The sequence below is a fragment of the Macaca thibetana genome, chromosome 16 (genome assembly GCF_024542745.1).
Source record: "Macaca thibetana thibetana isolate TM-01 chromosome 16, ASM2454274v1, whole genome shotgun sequence".
Lineage (NCBI taxonomy): Eukaryota > Metazoa > Chordata > Mammalia > Primates > Cercopithecidae > Macaca > Macaca thibetana.
In genome coordinates, this window is record NC_065593.1 from 35,897,733 (window position 1) to 35,922,330 (window position 24,598).

At 43.9% G+C, this 24,598-nt stretch overlaps 2 protein-coding genes across 6 annotated transcripts in view; one reads left to right on the forward strand and one right to left on the reverse strand.

The window, feature by feature from the left end:
* The window catches only part of SKA2 (spindle and kinetochore associated complex subunit 2), a 976,874-nt gene that overhangs the window by 884,687 nt on the left and 67,589 nt on the right, over positions 1-24,598 (forward strand). The window lies entirely within an intron of this gene.
* The window catches only part of PRR11 (proline rich 11), a 47,780-nt gene continuing 24,439 nt past the window's right edge, over positions 1,258-24,598 (reverse strand). The window contains exons 3-10 of the mRNA XM_050764738.1: positions 19,820-19,970; positions 19,463-19,585; positions 10,715-10,978; positions 9,618-9,716; positions 8,650-8,762; positions 6,766-6,825; positions 6,580-6,676; positions 1,258-5,065 (exon numbers count right to left, since the gene is read on the reverse strand). Of these exons, the coding sequence (XP_050620695.1) occupies positions 4,997-5,065; positions 6,580-6,676; positions 6,766-6,825; positions 8,650-8,762; positions 9,618-9,716; positions 10,715-10,978; positions 19,463-19,585; positions 19,820-19,970 (976 nt within the window). The 3' untranslated portion in view covers positions 1,258-4,996. The remainder of the gene's footprint in view (positions 5,066-6,579; positions 6,677-6,765; positions 6,826-8,649; positions 8,763-9,617; positions 9,717-10,714; positions 10,979-19,462; positions 19,586-19,819; positions 19,971-24,598) is intronic.

Here is a 24,598-nt window from a genome sequence, read left to right on the forward strand (position 1 = left end):
TAAATTCACATATATTTTCTATACTTAATATATGCTTTTTTATAGGTATTATTTCTAGTTAAAAAAGGTTAAAAAGAGAAAAACTAAAACTTTTATTAATCTTTATTTAAAGATGCAAGGTAGAACATATTTTAACACTGGTACAATGGCAGTAGCAGCTTTGCAAATGTTTATCTATATGGACTTTTTTTTTTCCCTGCCTGGCTTCGTTATATAGTAAAGCATTTTTCTTTCTTTTCTTTTCTTTTTTTTTTTTTTTTTTAAAGACAGAGTCTTGCTCTGTCACCCAGCAGGCTGGAGTGCAGGTGGTATGAACACGGCTTAGTGCAGCCTCAACCTCCTGGACTTAAGTGATTCCCCACCTCAGTCTCCCAAGTAGCTGGGACTACAGGCACACGCCACCATGCCTGGCTAATTTTTTGTTTTTTGTTGAGACAGGGTCTTGCAACGTTGCCCAGGCTTGTTTTGAACTCTTGACCTCAAGTGGTCCTCCTGCCTCAGCCTCCCAAAGTGCTAGGATTATAGGTATGAGCCACTGCACTGGGCCATAAAGCATTTTTCTTTCTTTTCTTTCTTTTTTATGAGACAAAGTCTCACTCTGTTGCCCAGACTGTAGTGCAGTGGTGTGATCTTGGCTCACTGCAACTCCCACCTCCATGGTTCAAGTGATTGTCGTGCCTCAGCCTCCTGAGAAGCTGGAACTATAGGCACATGCAACCATGCCCAGATAATTTTTATATATTTTTTTGGTGGAGAGGGGGGTTTCACCATGTTGGCCAGGCTGGTCTCGAACTTGTGACCTCAAGTGATCCACCCACCTTGGCCTCCCAAAGTGCTGGGATTACAGGTGTGAGCCACTGTGCCTGACCCCCAGCCTATAATTTTTAAATTTGATATATTTTTTCTATACTTAACATATACTTTTTGAGACAGTTTCACTCTTGTTGCCCAAGCTGGAGTGCAATGGGGTGATCTCAGCTCACTGCAACCTCTGCCTCCCAGGTTCAAGAAATTCTCCTGGCTCAGCCTTCCCAGTAGCTGGGATTACAGGCGCCTGACACTACGCCCGGCTAATTTTTGTATTTTTAGTAGAGACAGGGTTTCACTATGTTGGCCAGACTGGTCTTGAACTCCTGACCTCAGGTGATCCACCTGCCTCCGCCTCTCCAAGTGCTGGGATTATAGGCGTGAGCCACTGCACCCGGCCAACATACACTTTTCTATAGGTATTATATTTCTAGTTAAAAAAAAAAAAGGTTAGAAAGAGAAAAACCAAAACTTTTATTAATCTTTATTTAAAAACATTTTACCAGATGCACCTTGGTTGTTTACATTCTCTGGTTGCCATTCAGTCTCAAAGTAAGCACTGGGAGCATATGATAAATAGTAGTTTAAGGAAGCCATAGCACTTACAGAGTTCTCAAATGGTTACAATATAAAATCTGTCATAAAAATCAGTAAAAGATATAAGGTGGAACACATTTTAACATTGTACAATGGCAGTGGCAGCTTTGCAAATGTTTATCTATATGATTTCCATAGGACTTTTTTTTTTTTTTTTTTTTTTTTTTTTTGCCTGGTCTCATTAAGTAGCAAAGCATTTTTTCTTTTCTTTTTGAGATGGAGTCTTGCTCTGTTATCCAGCAGGCTGGAGTGTAGTGGTATAAACACGGCTCACTGCAGCCTCAACCTCCCGGGCTCAAGTGATTCTCCCACCTCAGTCTCCTGAGTAGCTGGGACTACAGGCACATGTCACCGCGCCCGGCTAATTTTTTGTTTTTTTTGTAGAGATGGAGTCTTGCAATGTTGCCCAGGCTTGTTTTGAACTCTTGGCCTCAAGTGATCCTCCCACCTCAGCCTCCCGAAGTGCTAGGATTATAGGTGTGAGCCACTGCACTGGGCCATAAAGCATTTTTTTTTCTTTCTTTTCTTCTTCTTTTTTTTTTTTTGACACAGGGTCTCACTCTTGTTGTCCAGACTGGAATGCAGTGATGTGATCTTGGCTTACTGCAACCTTTACCTCCAGGGTTCATGTAATTCTCGTGCTTTAGCTTCCTGAGTAGCTGGGACTATAGGCACATGCCACCATGCCTGGATAATATTTATTTTTATTTTTGGTAGAGATGGGGTTTCACCATGTTGGCCAGGCTGGTCTCAAATGCCTGACCTCAAGTGATTTGCCCACCTCAGCCTCCTAAAGTGCTGGGATTACAGACATGAGCCACTGTAACTGGCCTTTTTTTTTGAGACGGTCTGGCTCTGTTGCCCAGGCTGGAATACAGTGGCATGATCTCAGCTCACTATAACCTCTACCTCCCGGGTCTAAACCATCCTCCCACCTCAGCCTCACAAGTAGCTGGGACTACAGGCGTGCAACATCACACCTGGCTAATTTTTTGATTTTTGGAAGAGACAGAGTTTTCATTACGTTGCCCAGGCTGGTCTCAAACTCCTGAGCTCAAGGCATCCACCTGCCTTGGCCTCCTAAAGTCCTGGGATTACAGGCGTGAACCATGATGCCCGGCCCTAGCATTTTTCTTATGATCTCTTATCCCACAAGAATGGTCAAGTCATTTAGCATTAAATGAATAGAGTACACAGTGGTTTACAATATTATAAACATTGTAAGTGCCCCCTAAAATATTATTGTTATAAATACTCAACTGCTTTATTCTCAGTGATTATTCCCTTTAATTTTACATAATGTAAATGTAGCTAGCAGGTTTTTTTTGTTTTTGTTTTTTTAACTTTTACTAGAAGCTGATATATCTCTTCACTACCTATTTAATTTTTTTTTTTTTCGAGACAGAGTCTCTTGCTGTCACCCACGCTGGAGTGGCGGTGGTGTGATCTTGGCTCACTGCAACCTCTGCCTCCCAGGTTCAAGCGATTCTCCGGCCTCAGCCTCCCAAGTAACTGGGACTACAGGCACATGACATCACACCTGGCTAATTTTGTATTTTTAGTAGAGATGGGGTTTCACCATGTTACCCAGACTGGTTTTGAAGTCCTGACCTCCCCACTTGCCTCGGCCTCCCAAAGTGCTGGGATTACGGGCATGAGCCACTGTTCCCGGCTACCTGTTTAATTTTCATCCATAAATGTGTTATAAATATAGATGTGGATCTCTGGCCAGGTGTGGTGGCTCATGCTTGTAATCTCAGCACTTTGGGAGGCTGAGGTGGGTGGATCACCTGAGGTGAGGAGTTCGAGACCAGCCTGGTCAACATAATGAAACCCCGTCTCTACTAGAAATACAAAAATTAGTCAGGCATGGCAGTGTGCACCTGTAATCCCAGCTACTCGGGAGGCTGAAGCAGAAGAATTGCTTGAACCCAGGAGGTGGAGGTTGCAGTGAGCCAAGAGTGCGCCACTGCACTCCAGCCTGGGTGACAGAGTGAGACTCCATCTCAAAACAAAACAAAACAAACAAACAAAACATATATATCTATAAAGATGTGGGTCTCAAAAACAGGACTACCTCTTAGGTGGTAAACATTGCCCCCAGGTTTGCTTTCTAGTCTGGTGATTTTACAACACTCTATTTGGCATCTTAATGCAATATTTATCTATAGAAATCCAGTCTTTCTGGGGAGTTGCCTTTTAGTTTTAGAGATGGGTTCTTGCTCTGTTGCCCATTCTGGAGTATAGTGGAACAATCATAGCTCACCATAGCTTCGAACTCTTGGGCTCAAGTGATCCTCCCACCTCAGCTTCCCAAGTAACTAGGACACTTAGACTACAGGTATGCGTCACCATGCCTGGCTAATTTTAAATTTTTGATACAGATGGGGTCTCGCTATGTTTCCCAGGCTGTATTACTGTCTTTGAATATATAGGTCAGTGACAACAGGGAACTAGGTCTCACAGTGACCTGCTATGGACTTGAGAATCCTTGGTAAGGCATTGTCAAAAACTATAAGGTTCATGTTGAAGTCGTCATAAAATTTTTATGTAGCTGTATAAATGTGGAAAACAGATATAAAAATAAGGAATACCTCAGACTTCTGTGAGCCAGATATAAGTACCTACCTAAGATGCGAGAAATGATATTCTAATTTAATTTTTTTTTAATTTTTAGAGATGGAGTCTTGCTATGTGGTCCAGGCTGGAGTAGAGTGGCTATTCACAGGCATAGTTATAGTGCACTACAGCTTCAAGTGATCCTCCCATCTCAGCCTCCTAAGTAGCTGGGACTATAGGCAGGTGTCACCATAGCTGGCTGATTTTGTATTTTTAATAGGGACGGGGTCTCCCTATGTTGCCCAGGCTAGTCTTGAATTCCTGGGCTCAAGCAATCCTCCCACCTTAGCCTCCCAAAGTGCTGGGATTACAGGTATGAGCCAAGAGGCTATTTTATTACTGTCATAACTGCACCTATACAGTATAAACTGAGTTATCTAGTTAAATTTGAACAACCTCTCCAACCTAAATTGGGTAATTCCAGGATAAACATCACTTTGGAGACTGTATTTTCCCATCCGGTTCTCTTGATGATCATGCAAACTAGAAAATATCCAAATATCTGTATCCACTTTATATCACAGTATATGTGCGCTCCATACATACTCTAATTCTCCAAATGGAATTATATTAGTATATCTATATATATACCCTACTACATTAAAAAAAAGGATTTGGGTTTTTTATTTTTCCTTGATGGAGTTTCGCTCTTGTTGCCCAGGTTGGGATGCAATGATGCTATCTTGGCTCACTGCAACCTCTGCCTCCTGGGTTCAAGCGATTCTCCTGCCTCAGCCTCCCGGATAGCTGGGATTATATGCACCCACCACCATGCCCAGCTAATTTTTGTATTTTTAGTAGAGATGGGATTCCACCATGTTGGCCAGGCTGGTCTCGAACTCCTAACCTCAGGTGATCCACCCACCTCAGCCTCCCAAAGTGCTGGGATTACAGTTGTGAGCCACTGTGCCTGGCTGGGTGTTTTTATCTGCATTTTTTATGGATCATCACATGGAGTCAGGCAGAGTTGGCATCAGTTTTGTTCATCAAAGCTGCTTGTAGAAAGTGGCAGAGTTGGAGTTGGGCTTCTAGGGTGAGCCAGCTATATATAAAAAAAAAAAGTCCCAAATATAATATCAGTTATATTCCTGTGATAAATACAACTCTCCTCCTTTCTCAACAGAACCCAGAATTTTTGCAGGGCAACACTGCATTCAGATTCCAAAAACCACTTTTCCCAGTTTCCCTGATGCAATCACAAGTTCCTGGATAGGGCATCTTTGAAGAAATGAGGCATAGCTTACCTAACATTTGCCTGTCTCCTTCTCTTACCTAGAATGTGGACATGAGGCTTCAGGAAATGTAGCCATTTTGTATTAAGAGGATAAAAACCACACATTAAGGATGGAAGAACAGTGATTATATTGTGAAACCACTGTATTATAGTTGTGGACTTCCTACTTCCCAAAGAAATATTTAAATAAAAAAAATAAGTCCGGGAGCTAAGCTATAAGGATGCAAAGGCATAAGAATGATACAGTGGACTTTGGGGACTTGGGGGAAAGGGTGGGGTGGGGTGAGGGATTAAAGACTATACATTGGGAACAGTGTACACTGCCTGGGTGATGGGTGCGCCAAAATCTCAGAAATCACCCATAAAGAACTAATTAGTATAATCAAACACTTTCTGTTCCCCAAAAACCTATTGAAATAAAAAATAAATTTAAAAAAAAAAAGACAGTTGTAGGCCGAGCACGGTGGCTCACGCTTATAATCCCAGCATTTTAGGAGGCTGAGACAAGGGGATCACATGAGCCCAGGAGTTTGAGACCAGCCTAGGAGATATAGTGAGACCTTGTCTGTAAATTCTAAAAAAACAAAAAGGAGTTAGTTGTATATATTAAACAAAAAGTCCCAATTTATTTATTTATTTGTCAAGGCAGAGTCTTGCTATATCACCCTTGGCCTTCCAAAGTGCTGGGATTATAGGCGTGAGCCACCGTGCCCGGCCATTTTTGTATTTTTTTGGTGGAGGTAGGGTTTCATCATGTTGACCAGGCAGGTCTCGAACTTCTGGTCTCATGTAATCTGCCCACCTCGGCCTCCCAAAGTGCTGAGATTACAGGCATGTGCCACTCACTGTGCCTGGCCAATCCTACCTATATTTTATAGAATTTTATGAAGCCTAAATATGAAAGTACTTTGCAAAATACAGTACCATGTAAAAATTATTATTACTAAGAAAGCTGCTTTAAATTATGATCATAAATCATGATTATGATTATTTATTTGAGACACAGTCTTTCTTTGTCACCCAGGCTGGAGTGCAGTGGTGCAATCACAGCTCACTGCAGCCTTGACCTCCTGGGCTCAAGTGATCCTCCCACATCAGCCTCCCAAGTAGGTGGAACTACAGGCGTGCACCACCAGGCCTGGCTAATTTTTTGTATTTTTTGTAGAGACAGAGTTTCACCATGTTGCCCATCTTGAACTGCTAGGCTCAAGCAATCCCCCCACCTCAGCCTCCCAAAGTGTTAGGATTACAGTCATGAGCCACCACACCAGGCCAATTTATTTTCAAGCAAAGGAACCAATATTCTTTTCCTAAAGGGTTACCTGAAACTTTCTCCTTAAGGCCTGAGTCATCACTGGAGTCAGTCCTGTTCCTGTTTCCATATTTTCTTTGTTGGTAAGAGGGGTTCCACCTGGGCTCCTACAAAGGTTTTGAAAATAAAAATAGCTGTGTTTTATGCCAACTTTTAAAATGGACTTAGAAGGCATAAAGATATGAGAGTGTATTACCTCTCTACATCGACTTTTCTAAGCAGTTTCCGCAGATCCATCTGACTTTTTCCAGGAGTACTGATAAAACAAAGATATAAAAATTAGAACTTGCCAGATTTTATTATTTTTTCCCAAAGGAAAGCAATCATTTCTATAGGCAACATCCGAGAAAGTAGTTCTATGTGTTACATTAAAAAATTGTAGTAGAGGCTGGGTGTGGTAGCTCACGCCTGTAATCCCAGCACTTTAGGAGGCCGAGGCAGGTGGATCATGAGGTCAGGAGTTCATGACCAGCCTGGCCAAGATGATGAAACCCCATCTCTACTAAAAATATGAAAATTAGCTGGGCATGGTGGCGGGCACCTGTCATCCCAGCTACTCGGGAGGCTGAGGTAGAGAATTGCTTGAACCTGGGAGGCAGAGGTTGCAGTGAGCCGAGATTGTGCCACTACTCTAGCCTGGGTGACAGAGCAAGACTCCTCAAAAAAAAAAAAAAAAAAAAAAAAGCAGAAGATGCCGATGGGAACATAAGGTGATATAGCCATTCCAATACATAATACTTCTTGACCCAGGAGTTACATGTATAAAAATCCATCCTAGGGAAAAACTCAGCCATGTACAGAGTTGATAGGCACGGATGTCTAATGAAGACTTACAGAAATTAAATGTCATAACCTAAGCCAGGCACAGTGACTCACCCCTGTAATGCCAGCACTTTGGGAGGCTGAGGGGGGGTGGGTCACTTAAGGTCAGGAGTTTGAGACCACCCTGACCAACATGGTGAAACCCTATCCCTATTAAAACATATAAAAATTAGCCAGGCATTGTGGCACATGCCTGTAATCCCTGCTACTCAGGAGGCTGAAGCAGGAGAATCGCCGGAACCCGGGAGGTGGAGGTTGCTGTGAGCCGATATCGCATCACTGCACTCCAGCCTGGGCGACAGAGCGAGACTCCATCTCAAAAAATAAAACAATACAAAAAATAAAAAATAAAACAGGTTGCTTTCAGAAATTATATAATATGAAAACTAGTACGTCTTGGAATCAAGTAAATATGGTATATGTGTGTATCTGTCTGTGTATAATCATATTGTAGATACAGTTTTGTCCATTCAATATACCATGAACTCTTCCCATCTTTTTGAAAATTAACTTAAAGTTTCATTTTGACATCTTCAAAATATGCAGTTCATTGCATGTAAATTTCACAGATAAAATCCTGTCTTGAGACATTTAGGTTATCATTTTTTTTTTTTTTGAGATGGAGTCTCTCTCTGTTGCCCAGGCTGGGGTACAGTGGCACAATCACTTCTCACTGCAGCCTTGATCTCCTGAGCTCAAGTGATCCTCTTTCTTCAGCCTTCCGAGTAGCTGGGACCACAGGCACACACCACTGCATCAGGCTAATTTTTAATTTAATTAATTTTTTTAGAGATGGGACTCTCACTATGTTGCCCAGGCTGGTCTTAAACTCCTGGCCTCAAGTAATCCTCCCACTTCGGCTTCCCAAAGTGGTGGGATTACAGACATAACCCACCACACCCAGCCTAAAATTCTTGATAGTATATCTTTTTATCCCAAAATCTGTCATTAAATCAATGGCATATCTTATAATAAACAGCATCTTTAAATGGGGCAATAAAGCATATGCCCAGAAAAAGACTAGAATGATAAACCGCAGTATGTTAACAGTGGCTATCTCCAATGATAGGACTATTTAGATAATTTTTGTTTTCTTTTTTAAACTTTTCTGTAGATTTCAATTTTTCTATAATGAGCATATATAACTTTTAACATTAGAAATACACACAAAAATCTTGTTTTCCCTTTTGTTAGGCCCTTGTACGACAATATCATTCTTTTAAGAAGTAGTAGAGCATAGTACTGTGCAGTTCCTTACATTAAGACATTTGTAACTCGAGTTGATAACACTTTGGAGTTAGGTTTCAGGGTAACACGCTGCAAATCAGAGACAGTAACTAGTGGATTCCGTGCTTTCGGCGATGGTATAAGCTTTAATTATAAAATGAGACATTATTAAAACAAATCTTAAAATATCACTCAAAATGTAAACATGCAAAAATGGCAAATATCTGAGTGCTGAGTATGTGTAAGATACATCCACTATTCTACCCAATTTTTATTCCAAAGCTTCAAAGGATGTCTCTACCTCTTCAGACTAACGGTTGGGAGATAAAAATTGCCTAATTAAATCATTTTCTTTTTTTTTTTTTTTTTTTGTGAGACGGAGTCTCGCTCTGTCGCCCAGGCTGGAGTGCAGTGGCCGGATCTCAGCTCACCGCAAGCTCCGCCTCCCGGGTTCCCGCCATTCTCCTGCCTCAGCCTCCCAAGTAGCTGGGACTACAGGCGCCCGCCACCTCGCCTGGCTAGATTTTTGTATTTTTCAGTAGAGACGGGGTTTCACCGTGTTAGCCAGGATGGTCTCGATCTCCTGACCTCGTGATCCGCCCGTCTCGGCCTCCCAAAGTGCTGGGATTACAGGCTTGAGCCACCGCGCCCGGCCTATCATTTTCTAATATACACATTTTGTTGGGAAATCCAAAACTACTAAAATAAAAACATAACAAATTTAACTTGAAATGAAATGACTTCTCCCCCCAGCCCTGCCCCACCCCCCTAGTTGTATACAAATTGAGATGAGGTCTTGCCATGTTCCCCAGGCTGGTCTTGAACTCCTGGGCTCAGGTGATCCTCCCACCTTGGTCTCCCAAAGTGCTGGGATTATAGGCACGAGCCACTCACCCTGCCTGGAATGACTTCTATACATAAGGCTTATGCTTATTTTCCAGAATGGGACAACAAGGTTAAAAGCAAAAAAGAACATGTATATGGTCAATGACATCTTACCTTCCTCCTTTCATCTACACTCTGTGTCTTCTTTAATTTTACAGTCAGCAGATCTTTAACTGTTATCTGCATGGGTCCATCTTTTTTTAATGGTCCAGCCTTGAAATACATGGTGAGGTAAGAATTCAAATTGGAACCAGCACAACTGGTGAAATGCAAATCCAAATCTAGTTTTTAAAGACTCAGAGTTAAGAGGTAACTCTTATTTACCCTAGGAACCTTTCATATTCTTTCCACTCAACCAAGAATAATCCTGTTTTTATCACCCATTGAAAAGTATTCATCAAAATGTAAGGCTTCCCACCCCTCCCCCAATTTCGTTTTTATAAGCTAAGGCTTTGCTAACAAATAAGAGATGGACCAGTTTCCTGCAATAATGCATTTTCCGTAAGAGTCATTACAATAAGACAAGAGTTGAAGGAGTTAATCGGGTTAAAGTGAAGTTTTCCTTGAATTACCTAGAAAGATGACTCAGTTTCCATAGAGCAAGAATGTATACAATAACAGAGGTATAATTAGGGCAAATATAACGATAGGCTCTGGGTTTTTTGTTTTTTGTTTTTTTTTTGGTGTCAAGATTGGGAAGACTCTGGATTTAATTCAGCTACATTAAACCAAATGTATCCTAGTGAAAATTCAGCAGATTTTAAAACAGGGTCATGCCTGTCTTAGTGATTCACAAAATTTCTGGTCCCCTTGGTAAATAAGTAACTGAAATAGAGATTGATTCTCCAGCCTAACGACATGAAACTTTGGAATCCACTAACTCTTTGTTCTGACTTCACTCACTAAGCAATCTTCTATTTTTAATTTGGTTTCCTAGGGAGGTTTTCTTCCCTAGGAAAAAGCCATGCTGAGAAGCGAATAGGAATCTTCCACTCTACTGGGTTTCACACACATCACTTTCATTTCTCAATCCAGCTTCTAGGAATTCCTCAGGGACTGAGATTTTAAAAACATAATAATTAAGATATGGAATCAGAACAAAATATAGCCTTCCGGCCCAAGCCCTGATTAGCCTGGTCTTAAAAGGCTACTTGGCTTTACTGCTATATTACACACTGACCAAAACATATCATTACTAGATTGTTACCTACCTGAAATGCTTTAGCAAGACTGGGTTTTCTGAGCAACACAGGTGCTACTGGTGGTCGAGGAGGTGGCGGAGGTGGAAGTGGAGGTGGAGGTGGAGGTGGAGGAGGAGGAGGAGGAAGATGGCTGGCTGGCTGTGGCAGCGTGGGAGGAAGCACAGCTTTGGAGTCTCCAGGGGTGATGAGAACACAGGCAGGCACATTTGTAAGTTTACCACTCATGTGACATGTTTGACCACAGCTTGGACAGGAAGAACTTTCTGAGATGGTCTGGAAGAAGACATCACATTTGGCAAATAAATAACAAGTTACTTTGATTCTTGAGGGTGACAGTCATCAAAATAATAGCTACCATGTATTGAATGCTTTCTCAGTGTACCATGTGCTTCATGATATTTTCTCATTTATAATCATAAGTTTCTTCATTTCATTCATTCGTTTATTTTGTATGTACTATATGCCAGGCACCATAAGTACAGTGTGAGCCCTGTGTGTCACCTCATGGAGCTGACAGTCCGGTGAGGGAAGACAGACATTAAACATGCACAGAAGGCTGGGAATGGTGGTGCACACCTGTAATCCCAGCACTTTGGAAGGCTGAATCCAGCGAATTGCTTGAGTCCAGGAGTTCGAGACCAGTCTGGACAACATAGTGAGATCTCATCTCAAACAAAGATGCACAAACACACTCAAAACAAAACAGTACTTCAATAAGATCAATGAAGTGTGCTATGAGCATGAACAGCTGGAGGCTTGGGAAGTGATATTTAGCCATGATCTCAAGAATAAATTGAGACTTAGCAGATGAAGGGAGATAAAGACTAGGGGAAGAGTTCCTTGCAGAGGAAAAAATACTTAATGCAGCCAAGAATATAGTACATTCAAGAAACTGATAAAGGCCAAGGATCTGGAACATGACTACTGTGGACTGAATTGTGTCCCAGAATTCGTATGTTGAAATCTTAACATCCAGAACCTCAGAATGTGACTAGTGACTATATTTGGAGATAGGGTCTTTAAAGAGGTGATTAAGTTAAAATGAGGACGTTAGGGTGGGTCCTAATCCATTCTAACTGGTGTTCTTTTTTTTTCTTTTTTTGAGACGGAGTCTCGCTGTGTCTCCCAGGCTGGAGTGCAGTGGCGTGATCTCGGCTCACTGCAAGCTCCGCCTCCCGGGTTCACGCCATTCTCCCGCCTCAGCCTCCCAAGTAGCTGAGACTACAGGCGCCCGCCACCACGCCCGGCTAGTTTTTTGTATTTTTAGTAGAGACGGGGTTTCACCATGTTAGCCAGGATAGTCTCGATCTCCTGACCTCGTGATCCACCCGCCTCGGCCTCCCAAAGTGCTGGGATTACAGGCTTGAGCCACTGCGCCCGGCCTGGTGTTCTTATAGTAAGAGGAAATCAGACATGCAGAGAGACATCAGGAATGTACTCACACAGAGGAAAGACTGTGTGAAGATAGAGCGAAGACAGCCATCTACAAGCCCAGGAGGAGCCTCAGAATAAACTAACCAAGAAGCCACAGACTTCTTGCTTCCAGACTGTGAGAAAATAAATTTCTGTTGTATAAGCCACCCAGCCTGTGGTATTTTGTTATGGCAGCTCTAGCAAACAAACACAATGACCCTATGCAGTAAAACAGTGTATTAATTCCCTGTGCCTGCTGTAACAAATTATCCCAAACTTGGTGGCTGAAAACAATTGAAGTTTATTTTCTCACAGTGCTAGAGGCATAAAGTCTGACATCAAGGTGTCAGTGGAGCTTCACTGCCTCCCATGCCTCTGGGGAAGAATTGGTTCCTTGCCTCTTTTGGCTTCTGGTAGCTGTCAGCACTCCTTGGTTTGTGGCTACAGCACTCCAATCTCTATCTCTGTGGTCACATTGCTTCTCTTCTCTGTATGCATTCTCTATGTGTCTCTCTCATAAGGGCACTTGTCCTGGGACTTAGGGTCCACCTAGATAATCCAGGAAGATCTCCTCATTTCAAAATCCTTACCCTAATTACATTTGTAAAGCCCTTTGTCCAAATAAGGCTGTATTTACAGGGTCTGGGGATTAGGACTTGAATATACCTTTTGGAGGCTGCCATGCATTCAGTCCCCCACAAATGGTATCATCCCCAATGTATAGATGAGGAAACTGAGGCCCAGAGGAGTTAAATGACTTGCCTTTTTCTCCTTTGGCTAATTCATCGTGAGGCACAAATTCTGGGAGCAGGAATGGAATTCCAGAAGCTTCTCTCCAGACCAATGAGCACAATGTTGAGACACAGGGGCCTTTCTTAGGGGAGTTTGGAGTGGATATTTTCCTGCACATATCCGTCAGGAAAATAGAAACCACTCTGGATATTGAAAAGAGGGGTCGTGTAATACAGGCACTTGGTTACATTCATAACGGAAGAGCTGAGAGGCCCACTGGGTACCGTGAGGCAATCAGAGATTAGCAACAGCAGGAAGCCATTAACATCCTGAGGCTGGAGAAACAAAAGGTGGAGGCAGTGTATCCAGAGGTCTGGAGGTAGGTTTACCCAGAGAATCAGGAAACATTGGCTGGGTGCGGTAGCTCACATCTGTAATCCCAGCACTTTGTGAGGCCGAGGCAGGTGGGTCACCTGAGGTCAGGAGTTCGAGACCAGCCTAGACAACATAGTGAAACCTCGTCTCTACTAAAAACACAAAAATTAGCCAGGTGTGGTGGCAGGCACCTGTAATCCCAGCTACTTGGGAGGCTGAGGCAGGAGAATCGCTTGAACCTGGGAGGTGGAGGTTGCAGTGAGCCGAGATCGTGCCACTCACTACACTCCAGCCTGGACGAGAGTGAAATTCTGTCTCAAAAAAAAAAAAAAAAAAAAAAAAAATAGGAAGAAGAAGAAGAAACATGGAGTATTTATCCAGTGGGAGATGGGGCCAGAAGGCAACAACTACCATTGCTGGAGAAATCATGCAGTAAAGAGGAGGGGAAGAAACTCTTGTCTTGTCCCTCCCTATAGTCTCTCATCAATGTCTTGCAATAGGCCATCATAACCAGGAACCAGGTGACCTGGAACTTGAGGAATGTATCCTGTAGGAGCCAGCCCTCCCAGCAATATAGAGCAGAGCTTCTGAAGTGGGGTAAACAGGCCCAGGGACTAGCCCTCACCTGTAGCCATTCCTACTTCTGGTAAAAGCACCTGGGTTTTCCTTCTCTCCCTCAGTCCACCTGATCTGGTCAGGATACTCACTCAAGGACTAGACACATGACCCAGGGCAAGTTCTCTCAGCTGAGATTGTTCTGTTATGAGAATAAGAATCTAAGGCTGCCAGCAACCATGTTGCTAGTGCAAGGGGAGAGTCTGTCTGAGAAATAAACTTATTCTAAAGAAGGCAGAACTGAAAGATGAGACAGAGCCAGGATGCTGACAATATCATTCGAGTCCCCGAATCCAGTCATACCTTAGACTTACTGGTTTTATGGGCTTAAGCCGGGTTGCATTGTGTTTCTGTCACTTGTGGCTAAAAAGAATTTTGACTGATACAGCCTTCTAGGCGCTTTCTTAGTGAAGGAAATAACATAAGCTTCATTGTTAGTTCACATTTTTTTTTTTTTTTTTTGAGATGGAGTCTTGCTATGTCGCCCAGGCTGGAGGGCTGGAGTGCTGGAGTGCAGTGGCATGATCTTGGCTCACTGCAACCTCTACCTCCTGGGTTCAAGTGATTCTCCTGCCTCAGCCTCCTGAGTAGCTGGGACTACAGGTGTGTGACACCACGCCCAGCTAATTTTTTTGTATTTTTAGTAGAGACGGGGTTTCACCTTGTTGGCCAGGATGGTCTCGATCTTCTGACCTTGGGATCTGCCTGCCTCAGCCTCCCAAAGTGCTGGGATTACAGGTGTGAACCACCATGCCTGGCCCATTCTTAGTTCTATATCATCATCCTCCCTGGTACATTGGGATTAATGATTTGGGGTTAAAATATAAGAAGAGCTGAAATAGGAGAAAAGTCATGAAACGTAGAGTGTGTACACCAGAGGTGAAGAAGAGAAGGAAAGGTTTATAGAATTATTTCACACATACACACACACATTCATTCTAGACTTTTTAAATTAAAAGAAAACTTTTTTTTAGAGACAGAGTCTCACTATGTTGCCCAGGCTAGAATGCAATGGGCTGGAGTGTCCTGAGGCTCAAGGAATCCTCCCACCTCAGTCCCCTGAGTAATTGGGACCATAGGTGTGTATGCCATGCCCAGCTACAAAATTTAATTTTTAAGGTCTGTTTGAATACTGCCTTGCCACCCATAGTAAACTGCTCTGACAAAGTTATAAAATTATAGGAATTTAAAAAAGCAATGAATTTACTTCTAGAACCAAAATCTCATCTGGTCAATTAGTTTTATTTTATGTTTAATTTTTTTGCTATTTATTTTTGGAGTCCCACCTAGTCTCAATAATTTTATTTAGGCCTGGTGTGGTGGCTCATGTCTAGAATCCCAGCACTTTGGGAGGCCAAGGCAGGCAGATCACTTGAGGTCAGGAGTTCAAGACCAGCCTGGGCAACATGGTGAAATCCCGTCTCTACTAAAAATACAAAAATTAGCCAGGTGTGGTGGCAGGAACCTGTAGTCCCGACTACTCAGGAGGTTGAGGCAGAAGAATTGCTCGAACCCAGAAGGCAGAGGTTGCAGTGAGCTTAGATCATGCCACTATACTTTAGCCTGGGTGACAGAGCGAGACTTTGTTTCAAACAAACAAAAACAATTATTCTATTCTTTTTTTGGTCTCAAATAATTTTTTTTTGAGACAGAGTCTCGCTTTGTCACCCAGATTGGGGTGCAGTGGCATGATCATGGTTCACTGCAACCTCCGCCTCCTGGTTCAAACGATTCTCCTGCCTCAGCCTCCTGAGTAGCTAGGACTACGGGCATGCGCCACCATGCCTGGCTATTTTTTTTAGTAGAGAGGAGGTTTCATCATGTTGGCCAGGATGGTCTTGAACTGCTGACCTCAAGTTATCCAACCACCTTGGCCTCCCAAAGTTATATATTTTAATAATACATGGGAACATCCGATAAACACTGTTCTGAATATACCTTTACATTTAATTTAATAGTGTATTATTATTGTTATTATTATTCTGAGACACAGTCATGCTCTGTTGCCCAGGCTGGAGCGCTGTGGCGTGATCTCAGCTCACTGCAACATCTGTCTCCCAAGTTCCAGTGATTCTCCTGCCTCAGCCTGTGGAGCAGCTGGGATTACAGGAGCGTGTCACCATGCCAGGCTAATTTTTTGTACTTTTAGTAGAGATGGGGTTTTGCCATGTTGGCCAGGCTGGTGTCAAACTCCTGGCCTCAAGTGATCCATCCACCTTGGCCTCTCAAAGTGCTGGATTACAGGCGTGAGCCACCATGCCTGGCCATTAGTGTATTCTTTTAAAAAAAGTTTTCCTAGGGGGTAGGGGACTGATGGTATATTCTTGAGATCATACCTCATTAGTACATACAGAACTACCTCATTCTTTTTAACAGCTACATAGTATTCCACTGAATGAATGGATTATAATTCAGTCAATTAATCCCATATTCTTTGACACTTAGTTTTGTTTTTTGTTTTCACTATTTTTCAAATCACACTGCAATAAATCACTTTGTACATATGTACAAAATTTGGTTGCATCAAATGATATATTTTAAAAATGTTGATAGATGTTAACTAATTATAGCCCATAGAGGTTTTATCAATTTATGGCATTCTCAATAACAAGAAAGCAACTGTTTCTCCAAAACTTTTGGTCTTTGATTTGTTTGTTCTGTCAATCTGATAGGCTAAAGGCATTACTCATTGAAGTTTATTTTGCATTTCTGTTTTTTGTGTGTGGCAGAGACTACTAATTGCCTCCCAATATACATTTTTGCCTTCTTCTTTAGTAATAGGAAACCTGACTTTTAGCTGGACACACTGTAATCCAGATGATAGATTACATTCCTCAGGTTCCCTAGTGACTAGGTATAATTAAATACATGACTATGTTTTAGCGAAATGAGAGATAAGTAAAAGTTCTGTAAATGAGTTTGGGAAGTTGCCTTAATGGGGGTAGTAGGATAACTTTTTCTTTCTGCTGCCTAAAATAAAGACATTTTGTTTATGCAAATATTCTTTGAGGCTTGTCACTGGTACCACACCTAGTCCTGATTCACTTTTTTTTTTTTTTTTTTGAAATAGAGTCTCATTCTGTCACCCTGGCTGGAGTGCAGCGGCGCAATCTCGGCTCACTGTAACCTCTACCTCCCGGGTTCAAGTGCTTCTCCTGCCTCAGCCTCCTGAGTAGCTGGGATTACTGGTGCCTGCCATCACACCTGGCTAATTTTTGTATTTTTAGTAGTGACAGGATTTCACCATGTTGGCCAGGCTGGTCTCAAACTCCTGACCTCAAGTGATCTGCCCACCTTGGCCTCCCAAGGTGCTGGGATTACAAGCGTGAGCCACAGCACCCAGCCCTGATTTACTCTTGAGATGGAGTCTTGCTCTGTTGCCCAGGCTGGAGTGCAGTGGTGTGATCTCAGCTCACTGCAACCTCCGCTTCCCGGGTTCAAGCAATTCACCTGCCTCAGCCCTCCGAGTAGCTGGGATTATAGGCATGCACTACCACATCCAGCTAATTTTTGTATTTTAGTAGAGAGGGGGTTTCACATTGGCTAGGCTGGTCTTGAACTCCTGACTTCAAGTGATCCACCCACCTCGGCCTTCCAAAGTGGTGGGATTACAGGGGTAAGCCACTGTGCCCGGCCCCTGATTCACTCTTAAGTGAAGTTGAGTACCTACTCATGTATTTATTTATTTTATTTTTATTTTATTTTATTTTTGAGACAGAGTCTAGCTCTGTCACCCAGGCTGGAGAGCAGTGGCACGATCTTGGCTCACAGCAGTCTCCACTTCCCGGGTTCAAGTGATTTTCCTGATCTCAGATGATCTGCCCGTTTTGGCCTCCCAAACTGCTGGGATTACAAGCATGAGTCACCGTGCCCAGCCCTACTCATGTATTTAAGAACCATTTGTATTCCTTTTCTTTCTGCCCAGGATGGCCTCAAAATTCTGTGCTCAAGTGATTCTCCTATCTCAGTTTCTTGAGTAGCTGGGATGATAAGTGTGCACCACTGTACCTGGCTTGTATTCCTATATTTAGGTGAATGCTGTATTCATATAATTTCCTCATTTTACTGCTAAGTTATTGGTCTTTTTTGTATTGATTTGTATTGGTTCTTTATATATTCAATAATTAATTATTTTCCTCATATTTGAGCAAATATTTTTGCATCTTATTTTATTTGAGACATGGTCTCGCTGTGTCGCCCAAGCTGGACTGCAGTGGCATGATCTCTGCTTACTGCAATTTGCGCCTCCTGGGTTCAAGCGATTCTCCTGCCTCAGCCTCCCCAGTAGCTGAGATTACAGGCATGCACCACTATGCCTGGCTAATTTTTTTTTTTTTTGTATTTTTAGTGGAGACAGGGTTTCACCATCTTGGCTAGCTGGTCTCGAACTCCTGACCTCAGGCAATCCACCTGCCTCAGCCTCCCAAAGTGCTGGGATTACAGACGTGAGCCACCGCGCCCAGCCTTTTGCATCTTATTTTGCTGTGCATAAATTTTTATTTTTATGTCTGATTATTTAAATTTACAAACAAGCCAGGTGCCATGGCTCATGCCTGCAATCCCAACACGTTGGGAGGCTGAGGTAGGGGGATCACTTGAGGCCAGGAGTTTGAGACCAGCCTGGGCAACAAAGTGAGACCCCCATCCCTACAAAAAATAAAAAAATTCGCTGGGTAGGTGGCACACACTTCTGGTCCCAGCTATAAGGGAGGCTGAGGCAGGAAGATCCCTTGAGCCAGGAGGTCAAGGTTGCAGTGAGCCATGATCATGCCACTGCACACTAGACTGGGTGACAGAGTGAGACCCTGTCTATTTAAAAAAAAAAAAAAAAGCAAACAGCAGGCAATATTTTTTTCAGATCTTCTGCTTTAATACTGACAATATTGAACTTTACCTGAGCTCTGCGATTCTGGAAAATAAGGATGGCCAAAAAACTCCCCATCCAAGCCTGCAGTCCCAGCTACTAAAGGAGGCTGAGGTAGGAGGATCACTTGAGCCTAGGAGTTAGGAGTTGGAGTCTAGCCAGGGCAACATAATTTGTTTCAATCTCTAGAAACAAACAAAAAAATCTCCCTACAGTTTTATGTCTAGGAAATAATTTATTATTTTGGAAGCGATGTGGAACCAACTTTTCCCACATCAGTTAGATAAGATTTATGGATGGCTCCCTTGTTTATCTGACAAAGCCAGACACAGACCCTCCAAATTCCCATTCTTTGTCTCATAAGTGATTAGCTGAACTGCTCACTGCCACTGACCAATCTGGACAAAATATCTACTAACTTGACCAAACTTTAGTCAGGATTTAGCCCTCCCCATAGGCCCTAGAACCTTGACCTATTCTTGGGCTTAAGCAAGCATTGGTATGCTGAACAACCTTCAGGAAAAGATGTTCCCTGATCTAATCAGCTGTCTAATCAGATTATCCCAACTCTTCATCTTACTTCCCCATAACCCAATTTGTTCTACCCTTTTATGCCTTGCTAACAAAGAAAACTTTTTCGCTTAATGTTTGAGATATAAATCTTATGACTTGAGCATTTTCCCTATTGCAATAGTCTTTTCAAATAAAGTGTCTTCTTACCTAATTCCAGATTTGCTTTTTTATTTGACAATACCAACCTTCAGTGCTTCCTGGAGCTTGCATAATTTACTTTCCAAAATGCAAAACTGTTGTTTTAGACTGTAAAGTTCTCGGTGGTAGATACGAGATGGAAAGATGGTGTCTTTCAATACTTCTAAACTCTGAAATTAATAATAAACAATTCTGAGTCCTATGAGTAATATGATAAGGACAAGAAAACAGGAACCAGAAAGTGACTTGATGTATGTTTTATAGAAGCAAAGGCAGGCATGACTCAATAATTTCATCTTATCTGAGTTTAGCTTGAGGGTTGGACTGACTTGAGCACATATGTATATAAACACCAAGTGTGTAGAAGAACTATAGTGCTGAAAACAGGGATGTCACATCCATACCAGGGTTATGCAGTTCTGGCACCAGCTGTATATAGACCACACTCTATTTGTCCAAAGTTCTATCGCATCTCTGATGTTAGGAAATTTGAAGTTCCAGGATGATCTTAGCCAACTTCTGCTTTGAGATATATCTATTGAAGAAATAATGACTCTGTAGGAAAAACAAAATGAAACAAACAAAAACCCCTAAGTCAGAATAATAGCCTTGGCCTGGCGTGGTGGCTCGTGCCTCTAATCCTAGCACTTTGGGAGGCTGAGGTGAGCAGATTGCTTGAGACCAGGAGTTCGAGACTAGCCTCGGCAACATGGCGAAACGCTGTCCCTATCAAAAAAATACAAAATTGAACCAGGCATGGTGGTGTGCCAGAAGAGAAAGGAATATGCAAAGCAGGCTTGAAGACGGGTTAAATCAGAGCTTTTCATTCCACAAGAGAAATTTTAATGGGGTCAGAACATTGATCTTCTAATATTTGAAAGCCTGCTAACTAGGAGAGAGATAGCAAACTGTTTTGTTGTAGGAGGACCCACCCAGCTCTGACGGGTTAAAGCATCATGAATGCAAATTTGAACTCCAGAAAAGCAGAGCTTCCTCGTTCAGTCTGTGCCTTTCCCATGAGCAAGAGACTCCTAGGAGAGCTGGAGCCCATTAGGAAACCATGTGGGAACTTACTCACAGGTTCCTTATTTTTTTTGAGATGGAGTTTTGCTCTTGTTGCCCAGGCTGGAGTGCAATGATGTGATCTTGGCTCGCTGCAACCTCCGCACCCTGAGTTTAAGTGATTCTCCAGCCCCTCCTCCCGAGTAGCTGGGATTACAGGCACCTGCCACCATGCCTGGCTAATTTTTTGTATATTTAGTTGAGATGGCCAGTCTGGTCTCAAACTCCTGACCTCAAGTGATCCACCCTCTTTGGCCTCCCAAAGTGCTGGGATTATAGGCATGAGCCACTGAGCCCGGCCGGGAACCCACAGGTTTTTTGGATAGTCTCTGAATATCATGCAACTCTTTTATTTTTTATCCAAGAAAAAAAAATGTTTTTGACACAACGTCTTGCTGTGTTGCCCAGACTCGAGTGCAGTGGCAAGATCATAGCTCACTGCAGCTTCTAACTCCTGGGCTCAAGTGATCTTCCTGTCGCATGAGTCTCCCAAGTAGTTGGAACACAGGTGCCAGCCACCACACCTGTCTAATTTGGTTTGGTTTTGTTTTTTCAGAGATGGGATCTTGCTATGTTGCCTACACTGGTTTTGAACTGCTGGCCTCAGGCAATCTTCCTCCCTTGGCCATTCAAAGTGCTGGGATTACAAGCATGAGCCACTGTGCACAGTTGAGATTTTTCGATTTAGTCTTTTTGTACATGGGATATTTTATTCATAGAATCCATAAATGGTAGGGAAATTTCTGAGTTCAGAGCAATACATATGATACAAAACTTGATATACAGACTAGTTTCTTAGCCGAACTGGAGGGGCTGGCTTTAGGTAATCCATGGACTACCTGAAATTGGGGACACCATTGGAAACATGTGTGAGCTCAAGGGCAGTTTCCTATGATTTTCAGGCCTCAAAATGTCTCTTGGACTCAAAGATGCCTTAGGGCAGAGGACGTATGTACCCCCAGTATAGAATCTCAGACAGCGAAAGTCAGTAAACATTCGGCAGAAAAGTGACAAATTGAGTGCTCTGATGTGACTTTTTCATCAAGTCAATGTTCTTGGGATCTCTTGTACATGATAATCTCACTCTTGTAAAGTTTCATAGTTTCTGCTTACCCTAGTTTTCTTTCCCACCCTGTTCCCTCTCCTACCAGACTGGTCTCTGAAATGGGCATGTACAGAGGAGACCCCAACATGCTTTGCGTGGAGAGGACACAGCCTCTGCTGGGACAAGGAACAGAGGGATGCGGAGACCCTGATGATGCTTTTGGACAGTGGTCTGAGGTTGGGACAGTGGCAGGAGGTACCATCCATTCACCCAGGATCTCCAGGACAAGAGATCAGCTTGGCAGTTACATGTGTTTTTCTTCAAACTGGTTGCCAGGTTGGAATGACCGATGACATCAGAGATTCCAACCTTCCTGATTGGAAGGACCGGCCTCCGTTGGCGCCTGGGAGCTCAGGTGGACAACAGCATCTTCTCAGAGCTGTTCTCCACTCCTGACTTCTCCTAGCCTCAAGAATTGATAATACACTCTTCCGGGTCCTAGCAGAATCCAGAAGGCGGCTTTGGACAGAACGGAGACTAGGTTCCGTGGGTTGGGACAGATTTTGGAAAGATCATGACCAGTTGTCAACCGCACCCCCAGGATGAGGAGCAGAGCCCCCAGCTGAGCACCTCGGGGTACCCCCGCCAGGAGGTGGTAGATAATGAAGTGTCGGGACCATCAGGTGAGGTGACTGGAGGAAGAAGAGGTGGGATAGGGTTGACTAAGATGAAGGAAGGGGGCTGGGTGCAGTGGCTCACACCTGTAACCCCAACACTTTGGGAGGCTGAGGCGGGCGGATCACCTGAGGTCAGGAGTTCAAGACCAGCCTGGCCAACACGGTGAAACCTCATCTCTACTGAAAGTACAAAAATTAGCCAGGCGGTAGTGGTGCACGCCTGTAATCCCAGCCACTTGGGAGGCTGAGACAGGAGAATCGCTTGAGCCTGGGAGGAAGAGGTTGCAGTGACCCGAGATTGCGCTACTGCACTCCAGTCTGGGTGAGAGAGTTGGACACTGTCTCCAAAAAAGAAAGAAGGGTCAGAGGTCAGGAAGTCTCCACACACCTGAGGAGGGTGTGTGGGAAGAATGGAGAAATTCAGGCCAGGTGCAGTGGCTCACACCTGTAATCCCAGCACTTTGGGAGGCCCAAGGCAAGCGGATCACTTGAGGCCAGGAGTTTGAGAGCAGCCTGGCCAAAATGGTGAAACCCTGTCTCTACTAAAAGTACAAAAATGGGCATTATGGCAGGCACCTGTAATCCCAGCTACCTGAGAGGCTGAGGCAGGAGAATAACTGGACTCCGGGAGATAGATGTTGCAGTGAGCTGAGATTGCACCACTACACTCCAGCCTGGGTGACAAAGCAAGATTCTGTCTCAAAACAAAAAACACAACAAAACAAAAACAAAAAACAAAAAACAAAGGAGGGACTCAGAGAGCCAGGGATCAGGGAAGGACATGAGGAAGTGTTCTGAGGACACAGAGTCGGAATAATGGGGAGGGGAAGGAGCAGGACATGGGGTTGAGCAGAGGAGAAAGTCAGAAAGATGCCTTGGAGAAGCTAACAGTCTCTGAGGCTGGGGAGGATGGAGAGTGGTTTGGGGTTTGGGGTCAGGGTCTAAGGTGATCAGTTGCAGAAGCATTACACAGTGGCCTGGTTTCTTCACTCAGCCTCTGGGGTAGATCCCAGCCCGCCATGTAGGTCCCTTTGCTGGAAAAGGAAGAGGGAGTGGTCGGACAAATCTGAGGAGTCATCGGAGGAGGAGCCAGAGAAGGAGCTCGCCCATGAGCCTGAGGAGACCTGGGTGGTGGAGACGCTGTGTGGGCTCAAGATGAAGCTGAAGTTGAAGCTGAAGCAACAGCTAGTGTCGTCCGTGCTCCCTGAGCACCACGAGGACTTCAACAGGCTGCTTGGTAGGAGGACACCCCAGAGAGCACCTCCAATCCTGTTCTTCTAAAAAAGAGGCAACTTCCAATAACCACACTTTTCCAATGGGAAAAATATGCCCCCAGTGGGTGAGCTCTCCATGCGGGAGGACTCAGAAGTGATCACTCATGAGGGACGCTTAGGAGATGATAGAGGATTAGGCTGGACTTGATAAAGGTTGGCGCTTGGGACAAGAAAGCTTGGTTTTGGGCTGGGCGCTGTGGCTCACGCCTGTAATCCCAGCACTTTGGGAGGCCGAGGTGGGCGGATTATAAGGTCAGGAGATCAAGACCATCCTGGCTAACATGGTGAAACCCAGTCTCCACTAAAAATACAAAAAATTAGCCGGGCATGGTGGCGGGTGCCTGTAGTCCCAGCTACTCGGGAGGCTGAGGCAGGAGAATGGCATGAACCCCGGAGGTGTTGCTTGCAGTGAGCCGAGATCGCATCACTGCACTCTAGCCTGGGTGACAGAGCGAGACTCCGTCTCAAAACAACAACAACAACAACAACAACAAAAAAAAAAAAAAGAGAAAGTTTGGTTTTGGGCCAGGTGTGGTGGCTGATGCCTGAGATCCCAGCATACTGGGAGGCTGAGGCAAGAGGATTGCTTGAACTCAGGACTTTGAGGCTGCAGTGAGCTATGACTGCACCACTGCACTCCAGCCTGCATGACAGAGCAAAACCCTGTTTCAAAAGAAAACCAAAGGCCGGGTGCGGTAGCTCACGCCTGTAATCCCAGCACTTTGGGAGGCTGAGGCGGGTGGATCACCTGAGATCAGTTGTTCGAGACCAGCCTGACCAATATACAGAAACCTCGTCAATACCAAAAATACAAAACTTAGCTGGGCGTGGTGGTGCACACCTGTATTCCCAGCTACTTGGGAGGCTGAGACAGGATAATCACTAGAACCCGGGAGGTGGAGGTTGCTTTGAGCCAAGATAGCACCACTGCACTCCAGTCTGAGGGAGAGATTGAGACCCTGTGGCAAAAAAAAAAAAAGAAAAGGACAGGTCCAGAAGTCAGGAAGGAGCACCTGAGGAGGTGTGTGGGAAGAATGGAGGGACTGAGGCAGGGTGCTGTGGCTCACACCTGTAATCCCAGTACTTTGGGAGGCCAAGACAGGCAGATCACTTGAGGCCAGGAGT